Source organism: Fusarium coffeatum (assembly GCF_003316985.1).
Source record: "Fusarium coffeatum strain FIESC_28 chromosome Unknown BRIP53273_contig_136, whole genome shotgun sequence".
NCBI lineage: Eukaryota > Fungi > Ascomycota > Sordariomycetes > Hypocreales > Nectriaceae > Fusarium > Fusarium coffeatum.
Genome location: NW_022157929.1, coordinates 349,812 through 373,940, shown reverse-complemented (window position 1 = coordinate 373,940; position 24,129 = coordinate 349,812). Strand labels below are relative to the sequence as shown.

At 48.8% G+C, this 24,129-nt stretch overlaps 7 protein-coding genes across 7 annotated transcripts; 5 read left to right on the top strand and 2 right to left on the bottom strand.

Moving 5' to 3' along the window:
- Positions 1–3,280: 3,280 nt before the first annotated feature.
- FIESC28_06350 (uncharacterized protein) lies at positions 3,281–6,265 on the top strand (the record flags this gene model as incomplete). Its single annotated transcript, XM_031160494.1, has 2 exons — positions 3,281–4,225; positions 4,274–6,265. 2 exons carry the CDS (start codon positions 3,281–3,283, stop codon positions 6,263–6,265), a joined length of 2,937 nt encoding a protein of 978 aa, XP_031015540.1.
- A 3,691-nt stretch (positions 6,266–9,956) lies between these two features.
- Positions 9,957–11,452, top strand: FIESC28_06349 (uncharacterized protein; the record flags this gene model as incomplete). The annotated part of the gene is made up of 2 exons (XM_031160493.1): positions 9,957–10,248; positions 10,317–11,452. The coding sequence occupies 2 exons, from the start codon at positions 9,957–9,959 to the stop codon at positions 11,450–11,452; spliced, it is 1,428 nt and encodes a 475-aa protein (XP_031015539.1).
- Positions 11,453–12,833: 1,381 nt separating this feature from the next.
- Positions 12,834–14,277, bottom strand: FIESC28_06348 (uncharacterized protein; the record flags this gene model as incomplete). The annotated part of the gene is made up of 2 exons (XM_031160492.1): positions 12,834–13,940; positions 14,053–14,277. The coding sequence occupies 2 exons, from the start codon at positions 14,275–14,277 to the stop codon at positions 12,834–12,836; spliced, it is 1,332 nt and encodes a 443-aa protein (XP_031015538.1).
- Positions 14,278–15,232: 955 nt separating this feature from the next.
- Positions 15,233–16,205, top strand: FIESC28_06347 (uncharacterized protein; the record flags this gene model as incomplete). Its single annotated transcript, XM_031160491.1, has 2 exons — positions 15,233–15,457; positions 15,513–16,205. 2 exons carry the CDS (start codon positions 15,233–15,235, stop codon positions 16,203–16,205), a joined length of 918 nt encoding a protein of 305 aa, XP_031015537.1.
- Positions 16,206–18,822: 2,617 nt separating this feature from the next.
- FIESC28_06346 (uncharacterized protein) lies at positions 18,823–19,083 on the top strand (the record flags this gene model as incomplete). Its single annotated transcript, XM_031160490.1, has 2 exons — positions 18,823–18,941; positions 18,999–19,083. 2 exons carry the CDS (start codon positions 18,823–18,825, stop codon positions 19,081–19,083), a joined length of 204 nt encoding a protein of 67 aa, XP_031015536.1.
- A 2,369-nt stretch (positions 19,084–21,452) lies between these two features.
- On the top strand, positions 21,453–22,556 carry FIESC28_06345 (uncharacterized protein; the record flags this gene model as incomplete). Its single annotated transcript, XM_031160489.1, has 1 exon — positions 21,453–22,556. The coding sequence occupies one exon, from the start codon at positions 21,453–21,455 to the stop codon at positions 22,554–22,556; it is 1,104 nt and encodes a 367-aa protein (XP_031015535.1).
- Positions 22,557–22,850: 294 nt separating this feature from the next.
- Positions 22,851–23,642, bottom strand: FIESC28_06344 (uncharacterized protein; the record flags this gene model as incomplete). Its single annotated transcript, XM_031160488.1, has 1 exon — positions 22,851–23,642. One exon carries the CDS (start codon positions 23,640–23,642, stop codon positions 22,851–22,853), a length of 792 nt encoding a protein of 263 aa, XP_031015534.1.
- Positions 23,643–24,129: the final 487 nt, after the last annotated feature.

Here is a 24,129-nt window from a genome sequence, read left to right as displayed (position 1 = left end):
ACGGCAACAATTGAATTATGTCGTCAAGTTCAATTTTGAGTCTTTCCTATTGTCGTGACTCTCGCCATCATCTCGAGCATCAAGAGAATCTGAAAATACGACAAAGTCGGCTAGAGTAAGCGATCCGAGACAAATCTACCGGTACAGGCATCTTTCAAGGGCTAGTTGGCACCCAACCAAAGGACTCAAGACGTCTGGAAAGGCCGTTCGTACATATGCATATGTACCGGGAGTGTGTCGCGGCCCCATTGCTTGCATGGCGAACCGACAACCTGTCAAGACCAAGTAGCCTCACCCAAGCATGGCTCTAGCAGACCGTTTTGATTGACGCTGCTTTGCTGCACTCATGCCTGACCCCACGCGAGGCTCTTTGGGGATCTTGGCTGGTGGATTAGGCCTCAGTTCGCGTAAAGCTGAAAGCAACTCCAGTCCTTGTGTGACGTGACCAATTCGACAAAAATTGAGATGAGAGAAAAGAAGACCAGGAATTGGACCAACCAAGTTGATGGGTAAGTTCAGGTATTTCCTTCCCGGGAGAGGTGCTTGAAGGGTGCGCGATTTGGAGATTCTGAAATGGAAGAGAACAAAGTCGTATTGGGCATCCACCAGTACAGCAATTGGTAACTGTAACGGCTTGCCGGAGTAAGATGTCGCGTATCATATCATAATTGGTGAATTGTCAAGAGACTCTACGTTTTGGTTCGAGCCTTTGCAAGGGCCTGATCGAACTTTGATACGACAATTACTTTGCTGCGATGCAGGCCACCGTAATGCTTGCCAGCCATACAGTATACCTTCAAGTTTGCATCTGTAAACATCTTGTGTAATGTTGTATGCAGTGCCCTGAACGCACTGTTCTTCTCAGCCATTCATGCTTGATTGACAGATACGACTTTCCAAGCCGAGTCAAGATGGCCATCCATTGGATTCGCCTTGCAATCGGGGCCTAGAACGACGCTCGCAATGGATACCTTGAAGGAGTTGTAAAACAGTTATTGCGGTGTGCGACCGGTCAGCCTCTTCGAAATGCCTTCCTGGCAATGATGGCGTATGCATTGGATTCTAGTGCGTCTTATCGTGCGAGTCTCAAAGTCAGCAGCGCAAAATGACGCACGTTCATTCATGCAATCTTCGGCACGACACGCATGCACTTACATTTGGGCTGATATCATATTGTGTAGTTGAGTGTAATTCTCGGATGTAATCATCGGTTAGTTCCTGGGATGGTATGGTTCTGGCCCTTGATTACCAATGGTGTGGTTGTGAATTACAGTTCCGGGATTGTGGAGTGAAGCCGTCACGATCTCTATTTTGAGCAGTAAAGTTATTTGTTGGGTGTTGTAGGATGGAAGTGCGGTTCAGTTTGGTCTTTGGAAGATTGAAATGTCATGATTCATCACTAGAGAAGGAGCCGTTGGAATTCGACTTCGTGCTTGCTCCTTCCCTTTACAAGTTGACTTGTCTATCTACCTCGTACCTTCCTGTTCACACAGTAAAATCAGGTAAACAAACGTTACCTGCTCAGGTATCATAATAAAGTGCACTTTCAGTCTCCATCCGCGTGATACAGACTTGGGACGTTATACCACACCAACTTGGAAAAGAATGGAGCCGTGCACTCTCTTACTCCTTCACATCACCAGAGAAATCGACGCCGGTTATTTCGAGATCCGACCTGTTCGCGACTCAAAAATATTGAAGCCTGACCAAGACACTCACACTCTCCGTGCCTAACCTAACGATGCATCACCGCCTTCCCCTGCGCTGAAGCAAACGCAAACTCGTGTCTAGCGTCGATGAAATGGGACGAGACAAGGGCATCGAAAGGGGCCAGCTCATCGATGGTTCCCCACCAACGAGCCGTCCATCGTCACCGTATCTCTTTCTCCAAAGGATGATTCTGCAAGCCGCGCCAGGTCTGGCCAGACCACAACTTGTTTGGCACGGAAGACAATGCTCGCCTGGCAGGGTCCTTTGGCTGATTTTGGAGATTGAAAGCCACGGTATGGTGGGATGAATGGTCCCTCGTCGCAGAATCCCACGTCCAAAAAGCCATGTACTACGGACACAAATGTCGTTAAGTCAAGCAACGACCCCTGATAGTCCCCGGCAAGTCTGGGGCAAAGTACAACCACAGCCCTGCGCTGACATCTGGGCTTGAGCAGTGGTGGCTTTGAAGTTGTTGAAGTGAGCAGTCGCACACATGGCATGCCATGCCATGCGTCGCAATTCACTGCATCCAGCCCCTTGGTAGGGCGGTCCGGCCAGAGCGTCATCAAGGCACTCGCTGTTGACAAAGGGAATCACACGCTGTTACGGATACTGCACTGTACAGCACTCAGGGTAGTGTGGCTCAGGCTCCTAAAGAGGCCCAAAGCAATCAGGGCAACTAAAACGTCAGAAGCCAGCGCCTCCGCCGCCCGCTCCGCCCGTCCCCGTGTCGTCCCGCCGCGACTAAGAGCCAGCTATCCACTCAGCCCACACACACTCATGTCCAGTCACAGTCCACATCCACCACTATTGCCGCCGCTGGGTGCCCGTTTTAGGCTTTAGACCTCATCGTTACCGTCCATTGAATATCAGCAGGGCGTTCATCGCAACTCCATTTGAACCATCTTCTGCTGCCTCAGGCTTTTTTACTTCATCTTACCCGACAGAGTCTTACTCACTCATCACGATAATTTCTCAATGCTTTAAAGATCCCAGCGCACTGATATTAATTGCGTCTCCGGCTTCGCTCCCCGCGACTTTGACTCGACCGCTCATCCAGAAGACCCGCTTCTCACCGACCGTTGCATTATCCCAGCCTCCTCGGGCAGATATACCGACTGCAGCAACGGTTTTTTGCTTTGCTTTGTTCTGCTTGCTCTTGAATGGGTCAAGCAGAGAACTTTCACACTCTCCTTCTCTAATCGTGAACCCTTCTCTTTCATTGACGACCTGACGGCTTTGTTGGTGTACTTGGTGGTCTTTCACATTGATACTTTTTTGCTGGCTGGTATATTTTTTACCTTTGCCATTCTATCTACGTTCTCCATCTACATGGTAGCTGTTTCCCCATACTTGCTTCAAAGCCTTTTGTTTCTATAACGAGCACACGTTGTGAAACGATACAGCGTTTGTGCATGCGTTACCGAAGACAGCGACTTACATTGTACTTCCGCCACTAAGTAACAATCGAATCATTACCTTCTTTACTATACCGGCTTGGCTTAATATCGACAGAAATTGTTAGTTGTGCTTGACCGCAAAATACGCATACAGTCAAATTGTCGCCGCCATGGCTCAGGCCGGCGTTATACCGTCCGAGCCATCGCAACCACTTCACACACCAACTGCATTTTCCGGTCCGCAAGGGTTCTTTCGCAAGCTTTTTGGCAGACAGAGTGGGAGCAATGCTCGGTCAAAACCTGTAGAGCAACCCAAAGACATTCAGCATGAAAACAATTCGACTGACATCGACAAGGACGGGTTGATGCGTCGAATGACTCGCAGGGTTGTACCAGGATTGCCTCGAGCACAAACATTCAAGCGACAAATATCAGAGAGGAGGACTAATCTATCGCCGATCGAACCAACACCAGATGAAAGGCGAGCTGCGTCTATGCGAGCCGTGTCTATGGAGCGGTCTAATAGACCAGGTAGTCCATCCGCCTCGCACCCTGCAATCAACCCCCGTGTTAGCGCCCCAAGTTTTCTTCAAACTCCCCAGGACGATGTTCCACGATTTGTTCCTTCAATATCCGTCGATGCTGTTGCAGATGTGCCTTCCCAAAACTCTACCCAAGAGAACTTGCACCGAGATGACGAAGATACACTTGCCGATGAGTGCCCAGTCCAAGACAATCTCTCCACTGCAGACACCCATTCGATATCAGCATCTCAGTATGAAGCTATGATACACGAAGAACTCGAAAAGACTTGGATTTTGAACCTTAGCATGCACTTCCGTGATCGATCAAGAAGGGAGAAGTTCTTTGTCACCTATCGTGAGCGAGATCACCTTTGGCGACGAGTAACAATCTCTCTGGATTATCGAGATGCGCCTCCCAATTCCTTGGAAATGGACTTGATTCACACACATTATCAACGAGAAAAGAGTGCAAAGATCTACGAGGCTATTCGGGAAAGCTTGCGAGACATCCAATTCTATGACACTGTTACAAACCTAAAGCTTCAAACTACTGACGGGAGGCTTCATGTCCATGTGGTCGAAGACGGAAATGTAGGCACATGACGAAAAACTCGCAAGACAAGAGCTAACAGCTACAAGGAAATCATCCAGTACCCAACCGTTTCTCAGATCAAACACCTAGGATGCCGTCGAATTCGAGAGAGGGATATTGTTTTCGAATCTCACATGTCAGGATTTGTCTACAAAGTCAATGTCAATGGCCACACACTCATTAAAAAGGAAATCCCGAGCCCTGATACCACCGACGAATTCCTTTACGAGGTCAACGCGCTCAACGCACTACGATTTTCACGCAATGTCATCCACTTCTACGGCGTCGTAGTGGATGATCATGATGAACACGTGAAGGGCCTCCTTATCAACTACGCAGACCAAGGAGCTCTAATCGATGTGATATACGAGCATTGCAAAGATGGTGATTACAATCTTCCATGGTCAACAAGGGAGAGATGGGCGCGACAAATCGTTGAGGGGTTGTCAGACATCCATGAATCTGGATTTGTTCAGGGTGACTTTACCTTGTCGAATATTGTGATAGATGGATATGGGGATGCCAAAATCATCGACATCAACCGAAGAGGATGCCCAGTAGGATGGGAGCCTCCGGAAGCAACACCACTCATCGAGAGCAACCAACGAATTACCATGTATATTGGTGTCAAATCCGATCTTTACCAGTTGGGCATGGTCTTATGGGCTTTGGCGGCACAGGAGGACGAACCGGAAGCACAGGGACGACCATTGATACTCGGTCCTGAAGTAAACATCCCGGACTGGTATCGACAAATGGCTGAAGTCTGTCTGAGTGACGACCCACGCATGCGGCTCCAGGCAGCTGCGTTGTTGGAAATGTTTCCCCAACCAGGCGAAAGCGAAGGCCGTGGACAACTCAACCCTCCTGAATCAATGGTCGACGAAGGCTACACTTTACAACAGTACCTGGGTGACGGATACCATCCAGCCAACCTTCCACAGATCACAACAATTGAGCCATCCAGAGACTGGTCATATGCAAACCAGTCACGCCCAGGCACAAGTCCCGACAGGCAGGAACCGTACCGCTATACGCGTGGGCGCTCTCCCCCTAGTCCTTTGCCAAGCAATTGTGAAGACTACGATTCACCTCGAGGATTATATGATGTTGCTGCGTGGGCGGCAAACAGGAATATTCCTTCGTCCTACAGTGATGTAGGACCTGACGGAACGCCACTTGATGAAACGCCCATTGCGAACAGGGTTGGACTCTTTGACTCGGATGCACTTACGGCGCCTGATTCGACCATGGAGAAAAGAGAGACGCCAGCCACCTCGACAACAACACCCAGTCCGACTCGAGGCGCCGATGTGGCAGATAATCTGCATGGCAAAGTGAATCAGAAAGCTGATGAGGTACCTCTGGCTCGGGAACTGGAGCTGAGCATGGGTGGCGACAAAGGAAACGTGAAGGCCCCGTTTCAAGAGTCGACAACGAGTGTGACAAAGACAGGAAACACCAGCCCAGGAGACAGCGAGACGGTGGTAAGGGTCCAGGCCCAAGACAAGAAGAAGGAGACAACGGCAAGAGAAGCCGTACAAAAACATACAAATGTTGTTCCACCAGAAAAAAGAACAGGACTTGTTGAAGGCGAAGAAGTCAAAGTGGCGCGAGCCTCGGACAAGAAACCCCAAAAGAGCTTGGAAGATCCAGCCAAGAACGACGACAGACAAAAGGAAACCCAACTGCCCCGAGAAGGGAACAGACCAGAGAATTATCAGGTGGCGTCTGTAGACGAGAAAGACGTCTCTGACAAGAAAGCAGAAACAAAGGCGCAACAAACCACAGAAAAAAGGCAAGGGTCCACAGCACCTGCTGCCAACCAAACCACAACTGATTGTACCAAGACGAAAGAGCTGAATGTCGGAAAAACAGGCAGGACTCCGAAAGGAGAGTTGACTGATAACCGCGTTAAAGGCGTTGGATTCTCGAAAAAAGCTGAGGATCCAAGTCCGTCGATTGACGATAAGCCGAGTCAAGAAAAGCACACAAATCACGACAAGTCCACAGGAGTGAAACCTCCACGCGGACTATAACGAATGTCTACGACACGACATGATGAAGGCCTAGTTTGTTTCCGTTTGCATTGTTTCATATTATAGTATATTGTTCTCGTTTATTAGCGGGTAATGGGTTGGCATTTTGCATGATAGGGCGTAAATATATATATGTTGGCAATTTGTAAAATCCGCTGTATTGGTTTTTGTACTTTTGAAAGTGTATCTATAATGGCAGTTTAATATTTCCTAACTAATTATATTATACTCATAAGAACTTGCAAGTAAGGCGACGGCTTTTAGCTTGAATATAAAGATCAGAACACTCCGCACTGCTTATCAGAACCATGCGGGAACCAGTCACCAGGATACTCTGCCTTCAACATATAAATGGCGAAACCGTTTTTGATAACGTCGTCAGCAACAGAGAATATGATGACTAAGGCTCGAGAACTAATGTGCGCCACCCACCTCGAAGAAATGTTCTGGAAACCCGTCAAGATCTGTCAACCCAGTACAGTATAGAGATCACGTGGACATGAGAAGAGACGAAGCAGGTTTCTTTCTGCCTGAGGAACAACATGAATCGGAGGCAAAAATGAAAGACAAATGTGGAACAATCCAGGCTTGGCGAGTCCCGATCTCTTTTCAGTCTTTCCCCAACAGAAACACAAAAGCTGGGGGAGACGGGAGTGCCAGGGTGCCGGAGATACGTATCACCCCTGCTCGGTCTCGGAACAAAGGGAGGGTCAGAGCAGGGGATAGGAATTGGTTCAGAGGAGGAAGAATAGGAATCGACAATTCCATGCTGGGGACGGTAATTGTGTCTATACTGTAGCCGAGGGCCTAGAAACTGAAACCCCAATATGATCGTGTCAGGCAATAGCAAATGGGCCGAGGTATCGTTCGATCTGGGGGTTAGAAAGATACATAGGATTGGATATGACCACAAGTTCGCTGTAGGGCTGGACAAGGAAGAGCGATGTGTTGAAGAATCCTTTACACTAGCACGCGAATGTGAGATTCAACAATTATCTACGAGAAAGAAGATCATCCGAGGTTCTTGAATCAGATATCAAAAAGTCAAGCACATGGCATGACATTGTCGGGATTTGACGGCGTTGCAGCGATGATATCAAAAGTGAGGTGAGCCAAGCGATCCTGTATAACAAACGATTCAGGGTATCGAACCGAGATATGCACTGTATTAAAGACTGTGCATAACTTGGCTGACTTATCAAGGGCATTGAGATCTTTGAGATAAGCGTAGGAGCGTCGACGTCAAAACGCAGACGGGGAGTCAGTCTCGGCATGCCCGGCGTAGAAATGGTTGCTTGCTCGTGTACAGCACCAAGCTGGATTGATTTACACGATAACAACTGCATTGGGGATAATTTGCCACTGACTGATAGTCAATGCAACTGAAATTCGTGTCTTTCACCGTTACTTGCTGTGATACAGTGGCGTACTACAGTACAGTGACACAACAACTGCATCGACTTCTTTCACCAACTAGACGCTCTGGATTGTTTGGCGATAAACTTCGTTATCGGGGCTCAGAACAGTCATGTCATCCACTAGATCCAAGAACCCACTGTAGCTTTTCCAGCAAATAGTATCATGCCTGATTCCAAAAATCAGTGGAGCTGTTGATTTTTTCCAAAGCCCAAGAAGAAAAAAATCGAAGTTCGATTCGATCCAACCACCAACTGCCCAAGCTCTAGGCGGCTCCGGCTTTTCTTGTGGGAGCTTCCCCTGCAAGGCACGACCGGCTTCCCTTTGGCGCCTTGCCTCTTGCAGTTTTGCAGGGCTAGATGGCAACAAAAGTATTCTTGCTCACAAACTGTAAGGAAAAGTACTTTTGATTTGGCAGGGACACCAAACTTTTGCCTCAAAGGGCATCCAACCGAGCCCCACTTGTGATTGGAGCCGCCAAAAAATTGTTGGGGAAAGGGTGGGTACGGATCTTGAAATGGAAGCAACGAGGAAAAACGTGTTGAGGATGGCAGGAAGTCGTGTTCGACGTCGACCTACAAGACCCAGGCCTCAGTCACAGTCTCATCAAATCCCCGGTCTTGGCTCCTTAGTGCGATGATGAATCTGAAATGCCCAAGCAACGAATTGACGAAGCGACGTCGCCCAGCTATCGTCGAATACGCTGCTGCGAAATGGTCAACACAACAAATTGCGTCTATCATGGTCTGATATAATGGCATCATTCGAGGACAGGGCATATGGAAGATCTCGGTATCTATCTTAGATAGCGGGGATAAATCGTATGGTCTTGTAATCTGATATGCAGTGGCTGTTAAACGCTGAAGCACTTACAAGCTGATGACTGCGGATGTCACTGTCGGTGACTTACACCAGACGATACGATACCATGATCAATTGGTACCTATCAGCTGGAATTGAGAAATATGCACGTATTCAAGTACTTTCAATAGCATTCACTGTCTCGCTCTGCCCGACGATCAAATGTCCTGATGATCGTCAAATTCCCCATGATTTCCGTGTTAGTGACTGCCAACAAAACGAACCGAACCCTTGAAACTGCGATGTTCATGATACTTCAGTGCTGTCTGAGGCGGGATGGATCGTTACTAGGAAGCTGTCGGAACGGAAAGACGGGACTGGTCCATAACTGCCTTAGACTGGCATTGACTGTCCCGTCGGTTAGGTCGTGATGTGTGAGGTGAGGTGCGGTTGCCCTTTTTTTTCTCTTCCGCCCGCCCATATCCCCAATGGATTTTTTCCCCTTGCACCTATAGCGACGGTGGGGGTGTGACACCACATACGCCATTATTCAACCTTCAATATTCACAATCGCGGCCAGGGAAACCTGAAATGTGAGCGTACTGGCATATGCTTTGGATCACGAGAACTTACTATTCGCTCTCATCAATCTTCACAAGCCAAGATAACATTCAATTGAGTCGCCGAGGTTTGTGGAAAAGCATATTGATTGCATCATGACACCGATAAGATAGGATTGCGCCTGTCATTCGAACGTCAACAGAATACAAGCCTGCCCCAACCTCAACTTGAATCTTCGGATCAAAACATAGCAGCTTACTGTAGCTGTCATCGCTTCGTCCCGTTGCCTCATTGTCTCCTGATACTGGACACTATCATCCCCGAGGGATCTGAAGCTCATTTGCCTCCTCGACTTCAGGGTCGTCGTCGATTCACAAACCCCAGCTCTTTCTGATTGTGCCTCCCCCAACCTTGAATTCGCCGCTGCAACAAGGGTAACCCGTTAAGCGTCTATCAAAGCTCCACTTGGAACCTAGAACTGGACAGTCTCTTCTTTGCCTCCCACTGAAAACTGCAGTGCTGTTCTTTTTTTCCACCGCAGAGACCCCTCCACTGTTCCCTCCACTTGTCTCACGCCTCACACCTCTCGAACACACCCGATTTCCACCCCCCTCCCCAGTCTCTACCGCTTCCTCATCCTCTCTTCGCCCAGCTCCGGCGAGGGTCTGATAGTATAAAGCCCTTTTAGAGCCCTCCGCCCCAACCCGAGTTTAATTCCTCATCCTTCAATCCTTAACCCTCTTGTCCTCTTTACCTTTTGCTTAGGATATTGTTTATCCTAAAAAGGACTTTTCTTCCCTTCACCTCTTCGAGTAACCATTAACTTTGGGTGCTCGTGTGTTGGGACTTTCATATTGGATTCGACGACACTTGCCATCGCCAACTCCAACAGCCCATCGGCAACATAATCGATATGGCGACAGCTACCGCTGCGGGCAAGAATGCCTCGCCATTCCCTGATGGCACCAAGGACTATGTCCCTCTCCGAGCCGGCGGCCCTAAGAAGGACACCAACAAGCCTCACATCTCCGACACTCCCATGACTTGGAGCAACTGGCCCCAGCACATCAACTGGCTCAACACAACACTTGTTGTGTTTGTTCCTTTGATGGGCTTCATCTCCGCCTACTGGGTTCCTCTCCACCTTAAGACTGCTCTCTGGGCTGTCTTCTACTACGTCCACACTGGTCTCGGTATCACTGCTGGTAAGTTAACTCGCTGATGCACTGGCATCAAGCTATAAGTCAATGATCTTGAAGCTCACATACTCCAGGTTACCACCGAATGTGGTCTCACTCTGCCTACAAGGGCACCACTCCTCTTAAGATTTACCTCGCTGCTGTCGGCGCTGGTGCCGTCCAGGGCTCTATCCGATGGTGGTCATATGGTCACCGAGTTCACCACCGATACACCGATACCGAGAAGGACCCCTACTCCGTCCGCAAGGGTCTCATGTACTCCCACATGGGATGGATGGTCCTCAAGCAGAACCCCAAGAAGCAGGGCCGAACCGACATTACCGATCTCAACGAGGACCCCGTCGTCGTTTGGCAGCACAAGAACTACATCAAGTGTGTTCTTTTCATGGGTCTTGCTTTCCCTGCTCTCGTTGCTGGTCTCGGCTGGGGTGACTGGTGGGGTGGCCTCGTCTATGCTGGTATCCTCCGTATTTGCTTCGTCCAGCAGGCCACCTTCTGTGTCAACTCTCTTGCCCACTGGCTCGGTGACCAGCCTTTCGATGACCGCAACTCTCCCCGTGACCACGTTATCACCGCTCTCGTCACCCTTGGTGAGGGTTACCACAACTTCCACCACGAGTTCCCTTCGGATTACCGCAACGCTATTGAGTGGTGGCAGTACGACCCTACCAAGTGGAGCATCTGGCTCTGGAAGCAGCTTGGTCTCGCCTACGAGCTGAAGGAGTTCCGCGCCAACGAGATTGAGAAGGGTCGTGTCCAGCAGCTCCAGAAGAAGCTCGACCAGAAGCGTGCTACCCTCGACTGGGGTATTCCTCTTGAGCAGCTTCCCGTTGTCGACTGGGATGACTTTGTTGCTCAGTCCAAGGCTGGAAAGGGTCTTGTCGCTATCGCCGGTGTTATCCACGATGTTACCGACTTCATTAAGGACCACCCCGGTGGCAAGGCTCTCATCAACTCTGCCATCGGAAAGGATGCCACTGCCATCTTCAACGGTGGTGTCTACCTCCACTCCAACGCTGCCCACAACCTTCTGTCTACCATGCGTGTCGGTGTCCTTCGCGGTGGTTGCGAGGTAGAGATCTGGAAGCGTGCTCAGTTCGAGAACAAGGATATCACCTACATGAACGACTCTGCTGGCCAGCGCATCATCCGTGCTGGTTCTCAGGTCACCAAGATCGTTCAGCCCGCTGCCAGCGCTGATGCTGCTTAAGCGGTACGACAATCAACATAACGATGAAAGGATGAGGGGTAATCGGGAGATATGCGATACCAAGGATATGAGAAGCGTCATGCCATGAGGCATGTCGTTGAAAAGGGTGTGGGTACGGTACAGTCAGCCACCGTCACATGCAAAAGACATGAACGGTCTGTTGTATGACGGCCCCACCCATCCTAACAAGAAGGATAAAAGCACAAGACGTTTTTAAAACGCAAGATCATAAATCGACTCATGAATGGCGTTGGGGGGTTTCTTTTCTTTTTTCAAGACTACTTAGCTTGCATAAAATATCAAGAGAGAATGGTCAAAGCAAACAAACGAGTTCATATGGACCAGCAATTGGTTCCTAAAATAGTATGACTACTCGAAAATCCAAATTTTTGAATACCACTTAATGTCCCATAATCAGACGTGAATTGTCTTATTGAACTGCTCTGTATCGATGACTTTAAAATATGTTGTATGTATTAACTAGCTTATATGCTGTGCGTGACGACATGCATTTTACAAGCTACCTATTACGTAGCGTATGAAGACTATAATGACCTGGTGTTCCTATCACGAAAGCTTGGCAACGGTTGACGATCAACTGTACTTCATTGAATGGCTATTTGATTTGTAGATTCGGAACTGAGACGATTCTATATAATTATTATAGTAATGCGTAGAAAGCTCGCGTACGTTAAAGTTGAGAAGGTTGCTCGAACAGGTATTTCATTTTGTCCACTACGGCATCTCCGAGTCAAATTCATCGTCGAGAGATTTTTAAACACTAACCCGTCATAATCACATTCATGGTTGTGGAAAACACATCCCCTGTCTGGTCGTATTTTAAGCTCTGAAATCATCTCTAAACTCCAGCCCTATCTACCATCGTCAAACATACAGGGCGTTTGGCACTTGGAAAAAAGAGTTGGAAAGTGCATGGAGCCGTTCGAAGAGAGGCGCCTCCGACCATGATTCGCTCGTCTGGTTACTGAGGCCCTTAAGACTATTCAGAAGACCTATCAAGTATGATTGTTGGAGCGCGATGTCGTTGGCTTGACTATAGCCACAGACAGACTTTGTCCGGATATATCTGTGTTAGATTTGCTGTGCTGTTGTACACAGCATATCATTCACAGCCGCTGAGAACGGGTGGAAGCAGAGAATACTACTCATGATATCTCGGATGGAATCGACCATATAATTCCCTTTAGCACTGAGCGAAGGCCTAGGCCCTGCGGTCCCTTAATGGCGTACTTCAGTAATTGGGCAGCGAAGGGCACTTTTCCGGGACGTGAGCTTGAAGAATGCCGAGATCATCCATGGGATGTTCTAGCTGACAGGTTTGTTTAAGAAGATGAGACTACAGCTCTCGATCGCGGTAAGCTCATGGAGTAGCCATACGTGCTTTTTGCACCGCCAACTCTGAGCTTTTGGCCCATGCGCCATTGGGCGTCTGGCGATAGCACAGCAGCCGTCCATCGTCACCTGTGCTGCCCAGGATCTGGCCATCGTCATCAAAGCCAACACGCCACACAGGGGTGCGGTGGTTGTCTAGCTTGGAGATCTCCTCGAACTTGTGCTTTACCTGACCTGGCTGACCTGACCATTGGCGATCATTATGGGAGCCTGATTTTGCCAGACTTGCGCTGAGACTAGAATTGTGGTGTTGATGGTAGCTGTGCGAGGGCTGGAGCTGCGGAGTCGTCGATTGCTTCTCTGTCGGTGTCGCTGTCCCGTTGGTCCTCGTTTGAGGCGTAGAATCTCTTGTTGATTGGTGAGGGGCAGATCGTAGAAGATCAGCTGCAGACCAGGACTTCCCATCGTCGTCAGAGTACGGTGTCTCGATACGGAAGACACGTGCATAACCATCTTGACAAGCCGTCGCTATAACATCGTAACCTCTAATATTTCCTGATGCCCACGCTACATCCCGAACTAATCCTCGATGGCCAGGCAATTCTACAGCAAGATAGAACTCCTTTTGCGTTTGTTGAACACCCATAGATGATGCCACGATGTCGCGCGATCGGTATACCTTGACGGTATCCATCGCGGCGACTACAAGACCGAGAGAGTCTGAGGGTACGCCTGCTCGCAGAGCTGTATAGCAGGGCTCTGGATTTGGGTCAAAACGAACGCGGAACGCCAGCTCCTCTCCTCGATTTGGCTTTGGCGCAACGCTAAACTCATCGATAGATGCATATTCGGAAAGATTCTCAGGCTGATCATTTTCGTATACTGTTAAACGACCATCAGTCGCAAGAAGAGCAAGGTATGTATGCCGTGTCTCTTCATTATGCTTCATTGAGAAAGATCGGTAAGGAGCTTTGTTAGATCGCGTATCAAACGCGGGTTTCCCGTTACCAGCACGCCCAGTACAAAACCTTCGACCAGGCGCAGCGGAAGGATCCTCAGCCCAGAGTCGAAACCAGCCCTCAATACCGAGGGAGGCGATCAAGTTGGGATACACAGTGGCAGGAAGCCATTGAATCTGGAAATTAAGGAAATGTAAAGTCAGCATGCATGTGCGACAGAATGACACATAGAACAAAAGAAAGAAGACTTGGAGACAAGGGTACTGGTGGGAAAGGGGGCTGCGTTACCTCTAGAATCTCTCCGCCATGCGCAGTCCAGGTATCGCAAAGACGCCATGTGCCATCCTTGTGGCGATTGAAGACACGAATCTTGCCATCTACAGAGCCAGTTGCGCAGCGATCACCATAGGTGTTGAAAGCGACGGCCTGGACGAGATCTTTATGGCCGTGCTGAAGGTTGAGGTCGAATGCAGGTGTTTCCTCGCCTGGTGAGGGGGGGATAGAGACGCTCATTGTGTGAGAAACGTTGAGACTTGGGGGACTATGGCGTTGGATAGAAGTGGTTAAGAATTATTTATTTTGTGCCTCGTACTATAAGCAAAGCAGGGTCCGATATCGTCGTCCAGTGTCAGGTGTTGAGGTTGGTGGTGTTGTGTTGTGATGTCGACAAAGCTCCACAGCGGCTCTTTGAGTTGAAGCTCAGCTCGGTACGTACCGAAGCTGTCCTGTCCTGTCAAAATGCAGGCTCCCCGCGTGCCTGGTCTAAGAGGGACTGCCCAATCAATATGAAGCATTTAAAATGTTGACAGCCATGATGAGATATGGAATGGTATGATGGATGATATCAAGGTAGTTCTTTTAATGAACAAAAACTAGACAATTTATATTGCCCTTTTTGTTGATGATTTCAATGGCTTCTCCAGGTATCTTAATGGTGACAGTTCGATAATGCTGAGGTTTGATAGAAGATGGAGGCTGTATATGGACGGATCTGATCAGACAGAAAAGATTACTAACTACATCAATGTGAATAAAATCATCTGTAGGTTCTTCTTAAAGTGCTCTCGTGGAAGAGGGATCATGGGAGCAGTCATGATGACACTGACGATGCCTTCATGTTCGACACAGTATGGCAAGATTCAACCTCATGACGACTAAGAGAAAACTTATAGTTAAAGAAGGGACAACTGAGTGATGGATGCCAACTGAATAAATCGATTGGCATTTACCCTTTAGCTAATAAATTCATGTCGAAGGAGTTATCATGAGCGCACCCGTAGGCAGCTCCTGCCTGCAAGGATTACTGCAGAATCGCTCCACAATGATTTGTTCCAGTAGCGGCCCCACAGGCATTATTAGAGAAGGGACGGTAGAGCTTCTCAGCCTCGCCAAAGAAACCTTCAACCTTCCTTCCTCGTAACATCGCGCTCTTCGACCAACTCGTGATTCACCGATTGAATAAGACATCATGACTCATCTGATAAATCCTCTTGCAACAGCATCTCAACTATATCACAAATCGTCTTTTTCATCTCTGCCACAAGATCTCCAAGACTCAATCTTTATTACTTCGCAATGCCTCACACAAGCTGCTGGTCAGCTCCTAGAGCTGCCTCAGTCCGTTACAGCGCAGGCCAACGTTATTCTCGCGCGTTACTGGCTTGTCGATTCCCCAATGGCCAATGAGTTCAGTGTAAGTTTTCGATGTCACCCAAGCCTTCTCGGATCATACTGACTCGTGCCTCAAGGACACATCTGCTGCTGCTCTTTATCTGGTTGCCAAGATGGGACCTCAACCTCGGTCCTCACGCGACATATCTAATGTTTATGCTTACCTCTTATCCGAGAACTCGCCCTTCTTGAATATCCAGAGCACTCCCAAGAATGACCCCAGATCTTATTACGTGCCAGAGGCCGACTATCACGCCTTTCAAACCCGTATCCTTGCCATTGAAGCTCGGATTCTCTACACGCTCGCATTTGACACCCATGTTGCATTACCACACGCGCTGGCCATCACTTATTTGCAGACACTGGACTTCCTTGCCCAGCCCAAGTCCATCATATCTCTGCGTACAATTCAATATCTAAACACAGCTCTCCTCTCACCTCAGATGCTGTATCTCACCCATCAGCCCCACGCGTTGGCTACTGCTGCCATTTATAACGCTGCCCGAGATGTAGGCGCCAAGATGCCAGAATGCGAATGGTGGGAAGTTTTCGACGTCGACCGGGAAGAGCTCGGGTTTCTTGTTGTGGGGATGCGAAGCGTGGAAAACTATCTGCGCAAGTTCAAGGAAGAGATGCCTGATCTGAGCGCGGGCATGCCTACGCGAAGATCAATAGACATGGAATTGCAAAAGAGGGGTGTAGGAAGTGGGAATGGTACTGCTGTGGTCGATGAGGAACAGCAGCTCATGGACATGATGGACAGCAAATGATTCTATGCGTTCGCCCGACAGGGTCGTTGCTCGGTATCGCATTCGGCCCTGCTGCAGGAGAACAGCTAGAGGCGCGTCAGGGTGACAGAGGAATTGGCCGGCGAGAGCATAAGAGACGAAATAATTTAGTCATCTTATGCAAGCTTAGGCTGGCAATTAGGCTACTTTATTTCTATAGCCTAAGCCTTAGAGGACAATTCTTCTGACATCCACCTGAGGCGCCACCGTTTCGCATGTTGCATGTCAGCCAAGACATGTCCAATGAGCTGATGGGATCATGTTGTGGTTCTGCATTCAAGGTCGAACTTGACAACATCAGGCCATTATTTCGATATACAACGTTGATAACCAGCCCGGATCAACGGCAGTGACAGATGCTACCCAAGGCCATGGACCGAGACTACCGATTTATCGATGTGCGGCATATTCAACACCAAGATGGTTCTTTATGGGAAACTTGCAGATTCTGGAACCCGCCATAAGCTGATGAAGACTGTAAGATGAAACGACGAAAGGAGGAAAGAAATGCAAAGACAAAGCAGCACATGGCACGCTTGTGGAGAGATGAAGTTTTGAGAAATCCCTGACATCCATCATGCATCGATGTGCATGCACGACGCTCGTTGCCGGCTCTCCGGTTATCAGTGTGTGCAATTACCAACCCTTGTGATTAAGCAGACGACATGCAGGTCAATCAAGTTGAGATGAGATTAGGGTGGAACGATGGCCTTGTCTCTGCATCTGCGACCCGTTTTCTGTGAACACCCATGTGACACTTTCACTTTTACGTTTCACCCTACGATGCACAATATTGAAGCGCCAGAAGCGGTTATTTAAGAGACGGCCTCATAGTCGAAGTCAAAGGCCAAAATTTCAATCAAACTTGCATACCTAGCCAAGCCAGGGCTGTTAGGACCAAGCTTTTTCCGACCCAGCCAAAAGTATTAGTGACATGCGGTGAAGAGAAGGCTAGGCTGGGGGTCAGACTCCGACCCCCAATCAGCCTTGAGGGCATCGTGGAGTTGAATGCGGGGATAAAGTGCTAAGGCGCTAACCCACGCTGGCGTCTGTTGAGATTTGTCCTCAACGTTACAACAAAGTATCATGAGAGTCGACTATGATGTAATTAATTGCTGTCCGGTCCGGGAGCAAAGCGCGAAGAGCTGGGGTAAAAGACCTATATCAGCCCTGGATATCTGAATCAGCGTTGCTCAAGTGACAGATGTGCTGTACAGTATACAGAATAGGGATACCGACTGGCCTGGAGATCACCTCAACCGATGATCGCTTCATCTCGGAGACTGACACTCAGGTGGGTGTCAGCAGAATTGTCCTCTGAGGCTTAGGCTACAGAAATAAAGTAGCCCAAATGCTAGCCTAAGGCTAGCATAAGGTGACTAAATTATTTCCTCTCTTATGCTCTCGGCGGCCAATTCTTATGATATCTTGAGGACAATTACGGAAGAGCCTCTTAGTCCAACAGTTTGTGGCGTCCCGGCGGTAACACCGATATCAAGAAGGACCAACTGGATTCGACATAGCGCTGAAAAGCTTATCTTTACCCTCCGGAGAAGCTTGCTAGTTCTTCAAGCTTGGATGCTCGAAAATTCTCTCGATATCCAACTACCTATTTGGGTTCAAGGCAAGGCCGGGCAAGTCGGAGAGCGATGATATCCGCCACACGACCAATGGTAGGACATCTCAAAAAAGTTGCGCATGTTCCCATTGGATCGAGGACCGATCGACAAGGTCAGTCGCGGCTTTTTTGTCTCCTGGCACGAAATCTTGGGGCGGGCGAATGATTGGACAGCCGGATCCAAAACTGGAAATGCGAGGAAGCTCCAGTTAGTCTTCTAGAAGAACACACCCTCTTCCGTCTTAGCCGGGAGTTTTGCCTTCACTTTTTCTTGTGGGTTGACGAGAAATCTACGGCCATTGAACACACAGTTTAAGCTTGTTCAAGGTGGTGACCAGATATACCTCAGCTTCGAAAGAAGTAGATGCAGATGACAATAGCTCATGACCGATTCGAACTGTTACAGTTCCACGATCAGGGCTTCGCCGGGAACTGTCCTGTTGTTAACTGTTCTGACTGTACCCCCACTGGGGGAAGCAGAAAACCTGAGACCCCAGACGCAGGGTGCAAGAAATAAAGAAACGGCTACGCCGGGCTACGTCACGTTAATGGGATCGAATTATTTCGTCTCTTAGGTTCCCGGAGTCCAGTTTTCTGGGGCCCCATCCAACGCTGGTACGTACATTACGGAGACGACGGAGACAGGGATACGCTAGACATCGTGTTGCCGTGTTTGGTACACCTTCACATCGTGGGGCAAGCTGAGGGTGTTGCACAGTGACTTGTTGCTCCTGGTCCCCTAGTCTAGGTCCAGGTCCGTCCTGCAAAGAAAATGGCTCACTTTGTTTAGTTTCGTGGACCTCGAACAGGTGCATCCTCGCCGAAATGACGAGATACGTATCCTCAGTCGCGAAAGGTATATTAGGACTCCCCGTCCTCTGTCTCTAAGCTCTCTTCTTTCTTCATCCTGTTCTATCCATCTTGTCTATCCATCTCTTCGTCTCTACCAAGTTTCGCACTTACACACAAACTCTCTTCAAAATGCCTGAGACCACCACTCCCCAAGTCCCCGCCTCCTTCGGCGACAACAAGGGCATCAAGTTCACCTTCAAGACTGGAAACGCCCGCTACCAGTGTGTCCTCCAGGACCGCTCTGCCTAGTATGTGGCTTCTTAATCCCCAGTCCGTTCAGACCAGAGTACTAACCAACTATTCAGTGAGCGCACCAAGGCTACCCGCCAGAACTCTTCTGACTCTGTCTCTTCCACCGACTCTACCCAGACTGAGAAGTCTTCTCACTAAATGTGCATTGGGGAATAAGGGATATGGCACATTGATCAAACCCTCAATCAAGTTTCAGTATAGCAAGCTTCGAAGGGAACAATTGTGACCAAGACACAAAATGGGGGGAGTTTATTATACCACAATTATCTGGCATTAGCGACGGTTTTACAGAGACATTTGGCGTTTCGATGAATCAAAACAATATTTTTACTGTTACCATTTCTGAATCTACTTATTCTCAATGTGCATTGCATGCTAACATTCATTCAAGTTACTGTATGAACAGTGGTTTATTGCTCAACCTTAGGAACATTTCTCCATGTCTGGGCGCGGATTTGTCGTACCCAGTTAGAACAACCAGATGACAAACTGACGTTCAAGTGGACTTACCTGTTCCTGTTCTATCGGCTGCAAGACCCCGAATGCCAAGTTTTTTGTTGCTCAATGCTCACCATGGAGAAAAAACACTGGGGACGTATCCATGGCTCGTATCTCTCTCGGTGTCTCGCCTTTTCACCTGGATGGATCCCTTTTCACCTTCTCCACCCCTTTGCCTCTGGAGCAAATGTCCGGATTTCCCTTTTATCCACAACGGAATTCGAGATCGGTGGTCGGTGGTTTGGAGTTCCGGCGGTTGTGGCAATTGAGACCGGAGCAATTGAGCGACCTCTGTCAGATTCGAGTGCGTTGCATTGTATCGAAAGACCCGGTCGGGCCGGTCGATTATTATTGGGTATGCTGACAATGAGATTGTGGTTGGTAGCTTCGGATTTATATCCATTACATTTGTCTCACATTATGCTGGGAGATCCATGGATATTTACAGTCAGTTGCAGACCGACTATTGCTTCCAAAGTACCCGATTGAGAAACATCAAGGACTTGCATTTTGGCATGACTGAGGTCAAAAGTCGTACGCCATGTACGACAATATCCCGCCAGGCGTCGTCATATCGTGCCTGGCTAACAAGCCCGACGGGTGAACCATGTACAGTAGGCTGACTCGAGCAAAGACGATATCGGTGCCGCGCCATCAATTGATCCCATTATACGTACTCTTCGTCGCACGATAACACCAACTACGAATACAATGACGTCTCTTGAGTAGAGTTTCAGGGGCTTACTGTACTGGACAGCGCTTATTGCAATTTGAGTTTTTGATGATGGTGACAGAAAGGGTAAGATTCCTCGAATGTTGTTTCGGTCAAATGCTTGGCTGTGAGTTACTAGGTAGTACATAGCAGACTTTAGTTTGTGCATATCACACATCACATCGTCCACGTCACGCGCTCGTCTTGTCCATCCGCAAGCGGCGGCTGAGGATCTGCTGGTTAACAATTGATTGAAGGTGAATTGCGTAGAGTAGATCAGATAAAAAACAACACCATATTATTTAATTGATGCAAATCTTTAGTCAGAATAGTTGCATTCTCATATTTTATACATCCTTTGCTGTCAATGAAATAAACATCAGCACAGCCTGATCAAGGTACATCATGTAAGGTGTAGGTAAGAAGTGTATCACTGTATGTACGAATGAGTTAGCCCGAGTCTGAGTCTGAGTCGTAATCGTAGTTGATATTTGACTTGGGCTGAGCTGAGCTTGTTTAAATCTTCTTGATCCCTCCTTCTTACTTTTTATTTATTTCCTTTTCTTATTCTGGTTTCCCTCTTTCGCTCTCAATCACTCTCATTGCTTGTGTTCTGCAGTTGGATCTGCAACAACATACCAACAGTACGTACTTGGTTCATCGGTACGACGTGCTCGATCATTTCTGTACGTGTTTGAGGGTGTCCAAGGCAGTGGGCGCTTGGAGATAGCGATGCCTCACCCTCTGGCGGCTGCAGGTATGTAACAATTGTGTCTATGTCTCTTTCCCTGTCTTCATTGTTTGTTCCCCCTTTCAGAAATAAAGTCGTCGTCACGTCACGGGCAAGTCCAGCCCAGTCGAGCTCCTGCCCATGCCATGTGCTGCTCTTTATGGATTTACCCCGCGTCCGTGGCTTCTCATTTGCGAATCACAGCGCACGTCTGCCTGAGAGAAGTCGCCTGAGCCACAGTCCCGAGGCTGCCTCTTTCCAGTTGTGGCAAAATACCTTAGAGCTGGGCTGTCAGGACTACGCAAGCTCAAACTTCCCTTTGAATTTGCCCCCAAATTCTAGCGATTTATTGCATTTGGTTTTATCTTATTCGAGTTTTTGGCGAGACTTCTTTCTCTTTTTTACACCTTTTTTTCTGCCTTGCGAAGAAGCAAGATTCGTTGTCTTCTTTCGTTTGCTCGCTTACCACTATACTGTACCCACTCGACCGGCATACGCCTCACCTACTCTTTCTCTCTTACATCCTCAGTCACTCTCTCAATAGAGTAGACTTTATTGTACAAAACAATGCCTAACCATGTTGTCCTGGCATCAGGTGCCGTAGTCGCCGTTTCGGTCGCTGTCGCCACCGCTGTTGCCATCTTCGAGTCGCCTGAAGTGCGAAGATACGCCGACGATGTTCGCCGCAGGATAGCTATGGCCCTGCACCATATGGGTGAAGGCATCGAACCTCCCCATCGCGAGCCAAGATTTAACAGACCTGAGGATGCCGATGGGTTTCTCGAGTCTCGTGGTGGTGCTGAGAACGGTGTCGACGCCGACGAGGAAACTCGCCGAAGACAACGTGAGGAATTGCTCTACTGGAACTCGGTCATGTTAGAGAAGCAAGAGAAGGATCGAAACGAAAAAGACGACACAAAATCAGCTAGCGAATTATCACGACGAGGCTCTTCTTTCGACGATTTCCTTCGTCAGGATGATGGTGCTGAAAAGGGAACATATGTCTTTAACACTGGAGCTGATACCCGAGCTACTGATGAGGGTCTGCGACGTCGTGGCGATGGTCCCCGCGGTTTCACTTCTCTCTACACCAACCCTTTTGCCGACGAACACCACATCGGCCAGGACGAGATTAACGATGAGCCTGAGCAGCCCCGTCAAATCTCTCCTGCCGCCGATGAAGTTTCCGATATTTACAGCGCTACTACCCAGGACAAGGACGAGCAGAAGCCCATTGCCGCTCTCATTGATGCCGACCCCACCCCCGCCCGCTCCGAGTCTGCCTCCACCGCCACCCTTGAGCGAGAGATCGGCGTTGACGAATACATGACCGCCGGCCAGGAGAACCGCGATGAGGCCTACGCTTCCATTCAGGCCTGGGCGCAAAATGCCAGCACCGACTTTTACTCACCTCTTCCCGTTACTCCTTCCGCTCCCATGTCCGAGCCTGAGATGATCAGCGACGATGGCATGTTGACTCCTACCGATTCTGTTTCTCTTGTTGGCTCCGGCGAGGATGTCGCCAACGATGCGCAATCATCTCACGCCGGCGAGACTGGCCGACCCTACGATGTCATGAGTGAGAGCTCTGGCATGGCTACACCTGCCAGCTGGTCTGAGGTTGGCAGCGTTATCAGCGAAAGTGATGCTCCCGTTCCTGTTCGCCAATAAACTATACCAAATGGAAGTGCTTTGAAAATGTTTTGTACGGCATGTTTTGTAAGACATTTGGAAGACAATACTGCCCAATTAGGTGGCAGAGTTTTGCTTGGAAACTGCAGAGTTTGTTATATGTTGGATAGTTCCTTTGATTTGTTCTTTTGTTTTGGAGTCGGAGTTCAGGCACAGTAGCACACTTATATCCTCAGCCTATGGCTAATCTCGTTTCTTCAATCAAATCTACCACATCTTTGTATCGCTGCCCTAATGTCCAAACGCCATACATGCATGTGTATATGTCAATAACTACGATTCAAGCTTCTCTTTGTAATCACCCCAAAGCTGTTCAACTGGTCGCCCAACTAGCTCGGTCCAGAATGCTTTCTCTTCATACTTCTGAATCCTCAACTTCTCGTTGAGACGGCGAATGGTTCCCTTCCCGAAGCGATCCTCCAAATAGTCCAGGAAGTAGGCCGTCTGCTGATAGCCTGCATCCCACTTCCCGCTGCTCTCCTTCTTCCAGTGTGGGGGACTAAGATTACAATGAAGTCGAACCCAGTCGGCGATACCCTCGATCAAACCGCCGGGGCAATGTCCGTGTCCATTATACTGAAGACAGTGAACGAGCTCGTGAGTGAGCACGCCGTTGATTTCGTCAGCACGGCGCGAGATGGGATGAATGTTCGCAATGTAGTCCGCAGAGAAGTGAATCTCCTTGTGGTCGCTATCCAGTTCAGACCCGGTGGTGTAAGCTACTCCCGACATGCTACGGACAATGACCGTGACAGATCGTGTTGTTGGGATTGTGGTAGTAGGACATGTAGGCGATTCATAAAGAAGCGCCAGAACATGCTGTACTGCTTTGGCGAGGCATTCTGCCGCATTCACAGAGCTCAGAAAGACCCCGGCTCCAGGGTGAGCGAGATCACGAAGCTCGAGTCTTAGCTTAGGCGACTTGAACTTGCCGGCGCCAGGAATATCGGGGCCGTCCCGTGGCCCGGAGTGAGTGGGTACTTGGATAGCGGGGGTCATGACCGGAGCTCGGGAGAAGAGTGAAGCAGCGGTTGGAGCGGGAGTGACTGGAGGGAGGTGAGGCATGTAAAGGCTTGAGGCTGAAGAGGGAGAGCGGTGTATAAATAGAGGATCTCAATTGGCGGTCAATAAAGTTACTGGCAGAGGTTCAGTGAGACTTGTAGTGAGACTGAATGTTGAAGTCAGAAGTGAATGGAATGGAACGAAGGCGTAGGATGAAGCTAAAGAAGGGAGGCTTGATAAGATGATGAAAACGGCGATGCAGTAATCATAGAGTATTTTTAGTTCGGGTTTTGAGAAATAGCTGAATGTGTAGAAAAGGTAGCTCATTCATATGTTACAAAGATATCATAACATGAACATAAAGACACAGTACTCATCATGAGAAACGTTGACCCCTCAGTAAACCCAAAGACCAGGGCCCAAATAAAGCCTTGTAAGAGAGCTTGGGCCATAGCGGGCAGGTGCAGCCTCGATGACTCTTAGCGGGGCAATGCTAGATTGCTATTGCTTGCATACATGGGGTTCATGGTTCTTTCCGTTTCCTCGCCGG